Source organism: Ceratotherium simum, chromosome 13, assembly GCF_057802395.1.
Source record: "Ceratotherium simum simum isolate JZ-2026a chromosome 13, ASM5780239v1, whole genome shotgun sequence".
NCBI classification, from domain to species: domain Eukaryota; kingdom Metazoa; phylum Chordata; class Mammalia; order Perissodactyla; family Rhinocerotidae; genus Ceratotherium; species Ceratotherium simum.
In genome coordinates, this window is record NC_141912.1 from 35682512 (window position 1) to 35694875 (window position 12364).

At 59.4% G+C, this 12364-nt stretch overlaps 1 protein-coding gene across 3 annotated transcripts in view; it reads right to left on the reverse strand.

The window, feature by feature from the left end:
- Positions 1–381: 381 nt before the first annotated feature.
- The window catches only part of GRM4 (glutamate metabotropic receptor 4), a 106412-nt gene continuing 94429 nt past the window's right edge, over positions 382–12364 (reverse strand). Inside the window, exons 9-10 of one of the 3 annotated variants that reach the window (XM_087438472.1) lie at positions 7135–7270; positions 1192–1371 (exon numbers count right to left, since the gene is read on the reverse strand). In XM_087438472.1, the coding sequence (XP_087294598.1) occupies positions 1322–1371; positions 7135–7270 (186 nt within the window). In that variant the 3' untranslated portion in view covers positions 1192–1321. Of the gene's footprint in view, positions 1372–7134; positions 7382–12364 lie in introns of all 3 variants that reach the window. The other 2 variants (XM_004424255.3, XM_087438471.1) reach the window with 2 other exon arrangements.

A 12364-nucleotide genomic window follows, 5' to 3' on the forward strand; every position in this document is an offset into this window, starting at 1 on the left:
AGGAAGGCTGTGGGTGCCGGAAGCCAGTTTCTCAAGAGGAGAATTTCCTGGCTGGACGGAGATGGGCGGGGGGGGGGGGGTCCCAGGTATGAGGGACATGAGCCAGAGGAGAGGCAAGGCAGAAATGGTAGCTTCCTTAGGGGCAGCAGGGCGGACAGAGACAGAATATCTTCTTTAGGGGACCACCAGAGGCTGATTTCTGGACTCTGCAGCAATGTTCTGGCGCCTCCCTACCCCAGGCCTCTCCATGCCCTTGGAGGAGCCTCCACCGCCCCCAAGTCTCCATCGGCCAGTTCCTCCTTCCCTCCAACTCCAGGCCCTCCAGCTGTGGGCTGAGCCTGGGGTCCCACCGCAGGACCCTCAGTGGATGTGGAGCCGGGGTGCAAAACCATGTGTTTATTTTTATTAGAAATGTTCTTGGTATAAAAACAATCATGCGCTACACATTGTCATCAGTAACCATCACCAGACACCCAGGCACTGAACTCCGTGTCATCGGCAGGAGGGGCAGGCGGGCAGGACACACGGCAGACGGGCGGGGGCAGGCGGGCAGGCTGCGGGCCACGGGGACACACACAGAGGCCACCAGGAGGACGCAGCACTTTGCAACACACTTGAGATTTTTGTTTTGGCTTTTTTGTGTTTTGATTTTTTTTTTTCCTTTTTTCTCTTTTGTGACATGTACGATTTGGTGAATTAGGAAAGGATGGCCGGGAAAGGGAGCAAAGGCTGGATGTAAGTGAAGGCGAGGAGGGGGCCGAGGACAGGAAGAAAAATGCACAAGAGGAGAGACCCAGGTGGATCACAAGAGAAAAACGGGAGAGACCTGGAGATGGAGACTGAGGGGAGGCAGAAGCAGAAAGAAGACGACGCAGAAAAAGCAGAGAGTGCAGAGGGACAGAGACACACAGAGAAAAAAGGCAGCGACACAAAGAAATGAGAAAATGAAGATGGGGATGGAGACAGACTGAGAGGTCACCAGTGGGGCAGGCAGAGACGGAGGGAGACAGAAAACCAGCACTTGGGCCCTCACACCCTGAGCCCCTGTGGTTTGGGGCTGGGAGGGGCCGTGGTCCAAGACGCGGGCTCCTGGGGTGGCGTGAAGCTACCCCGCCCCTCATCCTCCTCTGTCACCTGCCCAGCTTGCCCAGGCTGCCCAGCAGTGACCGCCGGGGCTCTGCTGTCCTCAGCACCAAGCCACGTCCGTGGGCGCCCACGGGCAGGCAGGACATCAGCTAGGCCCCTGGGAGTGGCCCTGGCCCGACATGCCATCCACAAGGGCCTCGGTTCCTCCTCCTCCTGGTCGGCTCCGGCGGCCCAGCTAGATTGCATGGTTGGTGTAGCTGACGTAGGTCTGTTTGGTGGCCAGCGCTGGAAGGAGAGAGACCAGGGGTACCCAGGAGTCAGGGGCTGGCTTCTTTAAATGCCCTGCCCATGGCATCGAGAACTAAGCAGTCCACATCCCCCCCAGACTGTGGGCGGGCCCCGCCCAGCCCACCCCACCCCACTGCTTCCTGCGCTGTTCCCCCCACTTCCCAACTGGGCCCAGCCTCCCAGCACCTCCTCCCCACCCCACACCTTTGCTCGGGCTGGGCTGCTGGCCTGGCGTGCCCTTCCCTCTCCACTTTGTCGCTCCAGATACGACCCCCACTTTGAGCACTCCCTCTCAACCCCTACCCGCTGTGAGGGTCTCCCCGCCACGGGGCCCCTGCCACCTCCTGACCCCACCACACCTTAAGAGAATCATTGTTATCTGTGATATAATTATATAACCTTCAAGTTTTATCAAAGGGAAGTTTTTCAGAAGTTCAACACATTCTGGAGGAGCTCTTCATTCATGAAGAGTAGACGTGAAATACACTAGACTGGCAGTCCGGGGGAAGGGAGAGGCGGATGGGGCCAGAGAGAACCAGAGGGGCCTCGCCAAGACTAGAAACTCCTCTCCCCATACCCAAGGGAAATGGAAGTCCTCCGGGCCCCTTCAGCTCTCCACACAGCTACCCTTCTCGTTTCTGGGTATCCCCCTCCCGCCTCAGCCTGAGCCTCCCTTATCTGCACCCATCATTCTGGCCTTCGCTCACCCACCACTGGGACCAGGGTTGCAGGTCTGGGTATCTCCCGTTTCCCTGCTACAGCCTCCCTGGGACCAGTCCCCCACCCACAGCTGGGTGACAGCATCAGCCCCCACGGGCAACATGAGTGTCCCCCCTCCACCTCCAACCCACCAGGGTTCAGACCTCACTGCAGCCTAGTGAGGTCAGATTAGCGTCACCCCCATTTGAAAAATGAGGGACTGAGGTGATAGGAGTGAGGAGCCCAGCCAGGTCCTTGGTTTTGTCTCTCCAGGGCCTGGGGGACAGCTCAGTGGAGAGTAATCAACAGCAGAACTGCTGCCTGAAGTGGAGGCTGGTCTGTTGGCGCAGAAAAAGGAGGCTGGATGGGAGAAAATCATGGTGCCGTTTGTCATAAAGCCGCCCTGACCCAGAGAAGGAGGCGCATCTGCCAGGCTGAGCCAGGGGCGCCTGGCCTGGAGAAGAGGCCATGAGGGGAGCAGTGTGGTGGGCTGCATGCTGTCCCCCTCAATCCTCTCTCCATTTCTGCTGGGCTCATAACTGCCAAGTTAAGGATTACATTTCCCGGGTTCCCTTGCAGCGAAGTGTGGCCCTGCGTGACGACATTCCTGCTAATGACATGTGAGGGGAAGGGCTGTGTGCAATTTCCATGTCATGTTAATTAAAATAGATTGTTTCTCCTGTACTTCCTCTCTTTTGCCTTCCGTGGGCAGAAAAGACATGGAGGGCAACCAGCCTCAGCCATGAGGACAATGACAACCCCCTAGGAGCTGACGGAGCAACAAGATGGAAGGAACCCAGGTCCCTGCTTCTGCCCAGCCACTGGGCACTATTCTATCAGAGACAAATAAACATCTGCCTGATTTGAGCCACTCTGTTCTGGGGCCCCTCCGTCACAGCAGTGTAACCGGAAGCCCAGTAATACAGGCAGGATTGCTGTGTCCAACTCTCAGGGGGTCCATCGAGCAAACTTGTTGGGGGTGGGGTGAGCAGAGGGGCACACTGGGAGACCAGTGGGAAGGCAGGAGGGTCAGTGCACAGTTGAGCTAAAGGAAGAACTTTCTCCTGGCCAGAGCTGAGCATGGAGTGGTAGCCTTATGTGGGAGCTGAGCTCCCTGCCAGCAGAAAGATTCAAGCAGATGATGAACAATCGCTTGGCTGGCACTGGCAGGGAACTCTCAAGTTTTAGGTGCCACTGGCTCAGGTGCTAATGGAAGGAAATGGTGCCCACAACTTCCTGGAAGAGAATAAGAGCACAGCACCTTACAGTGTAGAAACAAGTCCCACCTTCATCTCTAAAATGACCCATGTTGGGCCGGCCCCGTGGCTTAGCGGTTAAGTGCGTGTGCTCCGCTGCTGGCAGCCCGGGTTCGGATCCCAGGCGGGCACCGACGCACCAATTCTCCAGCCACGATGAGGCCGCATCCCACATACAGCAACTAGAAGGCTGTGCAACTATGACATACAACTATCTACTGGGGCTTTGGGGGGAAAAACATAAAATAAATAAAAATTAAAATGACCCATGTCCCTCCAGGGTGCTGGCTGACCACAAGGGCGGGTCAGCTTGATGGGGCAGCATCTAGGCGGGGCCGGACGGGGTGCACTTGGGGAAGGGAGCTGAGTGACTGGAGGCAGGGCCCCGGGGATGGCAGAGGTGCTGAAAGGGAGGTGAGGGGACACACTGATCAGCCCTGGAGACAGGAGCCCCAGACTCCCTCTGTGACCTCAGGCAGCTCCTTCCCTGCCCTGCTAGGCCTCAGTTTCCCCACCTGTAACACGAGAGGGGTGGTGTGGCCTTTTTTGCCTAGGCTTCTTCTCCTGAGGGGCTCCCCCAACCCCCACATCTCCACCCCACTCTGTCCCCCCTTCAGAAAAAGAGCCAGCAGCTGGCTCTGTGCGTCATGCACCTGCAGGCCAGGCTGGGGAGAATCAGTTCCCCAGGGCTCCATCACCCCCGGGGTGAACTGATAAAATTGAGTTTCCAAACCTGTAAAGCCGTCAGCAACTCTGGCTCAGAGATGAAGGAAAACCTCAGCTGGCAGCAAAATCTCCACTAACTGCAGGGAAATGGACACCTGAGGGCGGTTGCGGGGCCCCGAGGGCCGGTGAGGGGATGAGAGAAGGTGGTGGGGAGGTGAGGGACAGCTGGTGAGGGACCCCTGGTGTCCCTCTAAGACCAGAGCTGTCTCCTCTAGAAAATCCAATCCATGGGTTCCGGAACCGGGAAGCGCATTCAGCCCTCAGCTACAAGCCTGGGGCCCCAGAGCCCTTCAGCTGAGTCTCAGTCTCACCACCTGGAAAACGGGAGCAGTGAGTCTGCCCGGGGCCCCAGGAGCTAACTGTGAGGCTCAAAAGGAAGAGCTCTGGCCAGGAGTCAGGAGACTTGGGGTCCGGTCCTGCCCTCACAGTACAAGGGAGCTCAGCACCTGCCATGCGCTCCTTCCGACAAACTGAACCTCTCAGAGCCTCAATTCCCTCATCCGTAAGATGGGGTGACAGTAAACCCTTGGCTGGCTCTCAGCCACAGGGTAGATGGAAATACTCTTTAAACCCTGCAAAATGGTGGGCAAAGGGGCTGAAATGACTGCAGTGGTGGGGACAGGATGGGGACAGCGACACTCCAGGGGCATCCTCAGTAGAGGAGGAAGGGACCAGGGCATGTGGGTGGAGGGCCCCAAACCCATCCCTTGCTGATGACAGGCCCTTGCTGCTGGTTTCCAGTCTCCGCGGCCTCAGATAACAATTAGCCGGGCAGCGGCAGGCACGAGCTGACAGCCCCCATTTGTCGCCCCCGTGTCTCAGCGCCCAATCTGCCTCCAGTTGGGCCCCTGAATTATTTATTCTGTTGTTTGTTTAAAGATACGTGGCCTACCAGTGACAGAGTGAAAAATGTCCCTGCCTCACAGGAGTGACACCTCCCCATTCCTCCCACTCACACTCCCTCAGTCTGACTGTCCCCAGAATTAATCAGCTGGCTCCCGCCCAGCTCCTCCATAGTCCCTGTTGTCACCGAGCTGAGAGATGCTGGGGGCAAGGGACACTGGCCTCTGGCCCCCTCTGTGGGGGTCAGGGGGAGTGGGCAGCTCTCCTCCTTCCCCTGCAGGAAGCAGGGGGCTGGGGATGCTGCGTCTCCCCTCACCATGCCTCCACACCCCTGTCTGACAGGGGTGGGCCATTGTAGCCTGTCCCCAGGTGACCAGCCTGAGCAGAGGCAGAGGCAACAGTGTCAGTGAGGTGTCATCAGAGCTCTCTGTGGCCCCCTCTGGCCTGTGGCAGCACCATGAGTGTCAGCCTTTGGGGTCAGGGTGTCATCTCCAGTTAGACACTCGCCCACGGTCTAATGCCCCACTCGCTCTCACAAGCCCTGGAGCAGAGCTGGTTTGACAGACCCGCTCCTGCACCAGCAGAGTACAGCCTTGAGGGATGGGACACAGGAAAGTCAGGAGTGTGGGGCCAGAGCCCCAAGGTGGGGAGGCTGTACGAGGTGCTGCCCCCAGCCCAACACATCAGGGAGGGAAGGTCTCCTCTTTCTCCTGATCTCTTAGTGGATGACAAAGGGGCTCCTCGCAGGAGCCTGTGCTCTGGGCCTTCCTGCAGTCTAGCCTGTATCCCTCCTACTGCCATCGACAATGTTCACTCTGGCCCTTCCCCTAGTACTAGAGGGAAAAAGCAGAGTGCTAACTCCCAGGTCCCATCAGGATCTGAAACTCTCCTGGGGAAAGGGGCTCTTCTCCTCCTCACCCACCAATGGAAGCCCCGCAAGACTTTCAGAGAAGGGGGGGGGGGGCAGGAGGAGCTACCATTTAAACCACTTGGGCACTTCCAGGGTGTCCAGGGAGGGAGCCAAGGTCTTCAGTGATGGGGGTGACCACAGTGACCCTTTGATCTCTCCCCCACCTGGAGCAGCTGGACACAACATCCATGGAGGCCCACCCACAAGCGGAAGACTTCATGGCTCACCCCAGGGCAGAGGCCTCGGTCTATCCAAGGAGACATCAGGTAGTGGGGATACCCCAGCGGAGGTCAGATCTGGCCTTGCCACCTGCTGTTGGCTATGTGACCTGGGTGAGTCCCTTGCCCTTCTGAACCTCCCCTTCCTCATCTGTGTTACTGCCTTTCAAGGCTGCTGTGAGGATGACAACTGGTACATGGTAGGTGTGGCACAGTTAGGGGTCAAGAGATGGTCACCACTAGTACTGGTTCCCCTGAGGCCTAACCTGTCTCTCACATGCCCTGCCCCTCTCTCCTCCTCTTGGTCTCTTCTCCTCACACAGAGGGCTGGCTCCATGGGGACCAGGGAAGTTGGCAAAGATGGTGGCCCTGCTCCCTTGGGTGCACATTCCTTACCCCACCCTGAGGGACCTGTCCGGCCCAGGCCTGGACCTTGGGCCTGCCCCTCAGATGCCAAGGTGCCTGCCTCCTTCCCTCCCCTGTCCCCGATCCCCTCAAAGCATGACCCTCTACTGCTGAGGTCTCCTTGGACTATCCCTTGGGGACACCTGCCACCTGAAAACTGTGGCCTCTGGAGGCCCTCTACCCCACCACACCTACTCACTTACCCGACCTGGGAGCCCATGTCCTAAGTCCCCATCTCTCAGGGCCCTGCTAGGGGGTGGCCAGGCTGGCATCAGATAGCAGCAGCTTCCAGGTTACCAAAGGGCCAGAGAGCAGAGGCCCTACAGACAACCCCTTCTCCCAGAGGGCACAGGCTCAGATGTGGGCGCCAGGGCAGAGAGAGCCCAGGGTCTCCCGGCCACCTGCATGAACCAGGCCCCCCATGGCCTCACCCTAGGAGGGGAAGAGATCCCTGGAAGGGCATGGCTAGGGCGGGGTGGGGTGGGACCCCGCGGTTCTCTCCTGCCTAACCTGGTGCCTCAAGGGTCTCCTGGAACTGCCTCTGGGCGGGCACTCACCCGCAGCCTCAGGGTTCTCCCAGTGCTCCCCAGGACCTGGCTAGGGGTGGCGCATAGCCAGTATCTAGGATGGGGGCCTGGGAGGGCCCAGCTGGAGGTGGGCGGGGCCGGGCGGGCCCAGCGGGAGGGGCGGGCCAGGCACTCACCCGGGGCCTCGAGGTTCTCGCAGAGCTCGGACTTGGCCTCGCCATTGGGCCGGAAGCCGCCCTTCTGCGTGAACTTGTTGGACATAGTGGCAGCGGTGACGACGGCTTTGAGGCTGCGCTTGCGCTTGGGCACGTTCTGCTCCGGGTGGAAGAGGATGATGTAGACCTTGGGCATGTAGAGCATCCCCAGGGACACCGAGGCGCTCAGACTCACCGAGACCGTCAGCGTCGTTGTCTGGATGTACAGCTGGGAGCGGGCCGGGGGCGGGTCAGAGCAGGCTCCGCCCCCGCCGCGGGCCCTGACACCCCACCCCACCCCCCACCCCCCGCCAAGAGACAGACACAGGAGGACAGACCCCGGCTGCCCTGTGTCCCGCTGGCTTCCAGCAGAAGGGAGTCGTGATATAGAACTGGGGCTTTAGACCAGACAGCCCTCCACCAGGCCCCCCACTCAGTGACTGCCCCCCACATGCCACCCTGTGCAGAGCGGGCCGTTGGCACGGGAGCCACAGCGCCCAGCGCAATACGCGGTGGCAGCACAGTCAAGCTCATTTCATGCTCGCTCGCCAGCACTAACGGTGACAGATGTTTAGCAAAATGCAAGTCCATTAATCTGGGTGTCGGATAATCCATTCTTCAATGGTGGGGCCTTCTGGGCAGGGCCTGACAATTCCCACCGCCCTGCCTAGGATCCCCTCCTCCCCTCCTCCCTCCCTCCCCATCCGTCGGGCCTCAGCTGCCCCTCTGGCCGCCCTCAGCCAGGGCGGAGCCAGGGGAGACCCAGGCTGCGGCCCCCAGGTGCTCTGCCCCCTAAATCTGCTGTTTCTGGGTCCAGGTCCCCTCCCCTGAGGCCTGGCTGATGTGCCACCTCCTCCAGGAAGCTCTCCCTGACTCCCAGCTCTATCCAATCCCCACAGACCTCCCTCTTTCCCTGCACCCAGCCCAGTAGTGGACACGGGTCTGGACTTGCTTCCTGAGGTCACAGGGGCCCTAGCTTCATCTGGTAGCCCCCTGGAAAGGAGGAGCCAGGTCTTCCCATTCTCATATGCTCCCCACCTCCTGCCTCTTTCCACAAATGCCTCATGCCCTGGATCTGAAGGCTTTCATTCCAGCCACCCTTCCCCAAGTTTTCCTACCTTCGGGACAGGGACTGGAGAAGCTCTAAGGTCTGAGAGGAGAGAGGTGTGTGACCCTGGGGAAGTCTTGTCTGCTCTCTGGCCCTCAATTTTCTCATCAGTGCAATGGGATGACAGCACCCATCTCCCACAAACTGTGTGGCTGCCCAAGCACAGACTGTGAAGCCCCATGAAACTTGCACAGCACCATGCAGAAGGAGGCTGGGAGTGTGGAGAGGCTGTCTCACTGGCCACCATTCAGGAAAATGTCACAGGCCAGGGAAACAAGAGCCTGGTCCCCAGTGAGCACACACCCCTCTGAACACAGACAGTCATCCCCAGTCCTCACCCACGACCCACACTCTCACCCATGGGTACAGAGCTGCCTCCCAGCATGTAGACCAGGAAAGGCCATGATAGGCCAGTGGGAGGGTGCTGGCCACCCCTGACCCCCTGAGATAGGGCTGGTGGCCAGGGGGGAAGGCAGGGGACACAGGCTGCAGAGTATCATAGCAGACCCTAGGAGAACAGAGGGGAGGTCTGGGCTAATTAAGAACAGGGTTGGGGGGCTTGCCCCATGGCCTAGTGGTTAAGTTCAGTGTGCTCCACTTCAGCATCCGGGGTTTGGTTCCCGGGCGCAGACCTACACCACTCATCAGCAGCTATGTTTTGGCAGTGACCCACACACAAAATAGAGGACGACTGCCACAGATGTTAGCTCAGGGTGAATCTTCCTCAGCAAAAAACAATGAACAGGCTTGTTCCTGGATCTTCGCCCCCAGACTAGGAGTTCCTGGGGACAGGGCTGTCTCCCTCATTAGATTGGGGTTCCCTGAGGGCAGAGGCTGTCTCTCCTTTCACACTGGGGGTTCTTGGGGATAGGGGTTGTGTTTCCAGGTCAGACATCTATCTTAGGCCCTGACCCCTGTCTTGTTGATGGGGGGTGCCATTGGGCCCACATGGAGCTGGTGGGACGGGGATAGAGGCTCCCCTCTCTGGGCAGAGTGAGCCCTGCAGTGGACACAGCCCTGTGTTGGGGGCCAGGGGCCCGAGTTCCAGATTCCACTCTGCCCTGACCACGGTGGGATGCTGGGCCCCTCCACTAACAAAGGCAGAGTTGGCCCCATGAGCATGTGCACTTGGTTTAATGTCCTGCTGCTGACGTCTTGAATCCTGAATAATTTTGAACAAGGAGCCTTCGTTTCCATTTTGCACTGGGCCCTGAAAACTACGGGGCCAGCCCTGAGCACAGGCACGAGCACAGTCCTTGGTGTTCTGTTCTATTTTGGTTTTCAGCCTAGGAGTCCTTCTGCAAACAAAATACAAGGAGGGGTGTAAATAGATCAAATCTGAGCAAAGCTGCCCCCATGTGCTGGGGCCCCTCCCTCTCAGCACGAGCCCTGGGGGCTCCTCTAGCCATCCCCAGGCTGGGGGGGCCAGCCCTGTGCAAGCAGAAGTGGGGCTGTGCACCCAATCCCTCTCCTTGCCCCAGGGTCTGGAGTTCTCACCCCACCACTGGCTCAGGCATTGTTCTGGAGCCCCCATGTAAAGATGCACATCGTCACTGGGATGCGGTAGCCTGCTGATCCTACAGGAGACACAGTGGTCCCCTAGAAGCTCTAGGACCCAGCAGGCACCCCTACAGGGATGGGGCTCAGGCCCGAATGCGGGTCTTAAAGGCAGGCAGAGTGAGAGGCAGCTTTCAAGATGCCACCTCGCCTTGTCTCCCATCCCCCCATCTCCCAGCCTGGAGGTGCCTGACCCACCACCATTGCGGCTCCTCTCTTCAGTCAGGCCCTTGCTACACTCCTGTCCTCTGCGAGGAATCCTCATTAGCCTCACGAGCCACTGCTCTCCAGAGCAAAGGAGGTGTCAGGGCTGGGTTTGATGGGGGAGGACAGAGGTCACCTTGGGGGGCAGCAAAGGGAACAGAAAGGAGCTGCTGTGGAGGCAGGTGATGAATTTCCAGGTTTTGTGCTAGGCCTGGTGGGTTCAAGGTGAGAGGGCCCGTGGTGGGGGCACCAAGTAGTTCTGCCTGCTCTGTGCTTCTGCTCAGGCTGAGCATGGTGGGACTGAGATCCTCCGACTCTGCATAAACCAGACAAATGAACTTGCCCACAACCTGGCTGGCCTCTGCGGCCTCATCCCACCCAAGCCTGGCTGCCTAGTAACCCCACGCGGCGGGGAATCTGCACTTCGGACGGCTCAGGGTGACGCCACGGGGCTGCGGTGGTGAGTCCCGGAAATCCTGGCTCACGCTGGGAACCCATCCACCTGCTCACAGAGCGGCACAGACAGCTTCACTCTGCACCAGCGCCTGCACCCTGGGGGATGGCGCAGCTGAGCATGTGGAAGTGCGTGTGCACACACACCTGGGCACACATGCATGCCCGCAGATACACACCTATGTACATGTGCATATCTGCATTCACACACACCTGAACTCACTTACACCTGACTCAGACACACATGAGCTCACCCACACACCCCTTCCCGCACCTGCGGACACACACATGCATACACCTGGATGCATTCACTCATATGAACACACACGCATCTGCACACACCTGCACTTACACTGCTGGGCACACACACCTAATCTGCACACCCATACACACACCAGCAGGCATGAACCCCTCAGCACATACACCTGCCCATCCCCACTCGATGTGCACACATACACACACTGCCCATTCACTGCTGAACACGCACAGGAAGGCACACACACACTGTACACACGCACTTCTGGACACATCCGACAACTCCCCACAACAGCCCTACCCCACTCCATTCACACACACACACACCCGGCAGTCAGGCCTGCAGCTTCCACCGGAGCATTCTGTAGCTGTGACATGACACAGCACAGAGACAGCCCCAGGGTCACCTGCGACTGTAAGAAGCCTGGTGGTCTGAGCAGGCAGGGCCCTCAGAGCTCATCTCCTCCACCCCTCCTCACTCAGAAGCCCAGAGGGGAGAAGGGCATAACCCACGTTCCACACCATCAGGGGCAGAGCTGGGTCTTATCACCACATGCTGGTGCGAGGCCAGCCTGCTGTGTGACCCTGGGCAAGTCCTTGCCCCTCTCTGGGCCTCAGAAGAGACCTCTGAGGCTCCTTTTCATAATCAGTGCTGAGGGGAGCCTCCTAAAAAGGGAGAAATCAGAGGCAGCTGGGGTTGCCTGAGAGATGGGGGTGGCTGAAAGGGGGGGCTTGGCACCAGCACCTCAGGTTGGAGGGTCTGACACCCCGGGATGGCAGAGACCCACTGGGAAGCAGTGTGCTGGCAGGCAGCCAGAGGAAATTACGGGAAGGCAGAGCAAGGGGCCCACCCACCAGGCTGTGTGTACCTTTACTCCCTGAGGAGGCGTGGGAAGGGGCCTCCTGGTATCGTGGAGGGTAATTTCTCAAGCTGCCAGCTTCCCGGAGTGTGGGGCAGGCTCCCCTGCCGGCTTCGTGGGCACCCTGGGCCCTGGAGGTGTGGGGGCCTCTGCCTGCACCTGCCCTCAGCAGGGAGGGCCTCCGCAGGCCTGGTGGGGGCTGGAGACCCGGCTCACAGTGCCAGCTGTGCGCTGTGGCTGCTCAGGTGCACGGGGTGGCCTGCAGCCGGGCCCGATCTCAGACCTCAGGGCACTCACTGTCAGCCTCAAGATCTGCTTCTTGGAACTCCCTGCCCACAGGGCCACCACTGAAGACAGGCCACAGGCCTCCATTCAGAGTGGAGGGCACACCTCCTGCCCGTGAGGAGCTGTTGGAGAAGAGGTGGGCACCTACCAAGGAAGCCCAGGGCAGGGGAGGTGTCTCACACCTGCAGGGGGCAGTGTGGGCTGGGGTGGGGGCTCCTGAGTTAGACAGAGCAAAGTCCAGCCATGCCATCTACTGGCTGTGTGACCTCAGACAAGTCACTTTACCTCTCTGTGCCTCCCTGTCCCCATCTGTAAATAGGGATGGTGATATCTACCCTCTCCCACTGCTGTGGGGTCTGCTGGCTATCAGGTAAAGTGTCTGGCACATGACAAGCATCCCATCTGTGGGGGCTGTGGCCACAGCCTCACTGAAGCCAAGCATCCCTCGGAGCTCGCACTCGGGCTCACGGCTTTCAATGCCATCCACGGG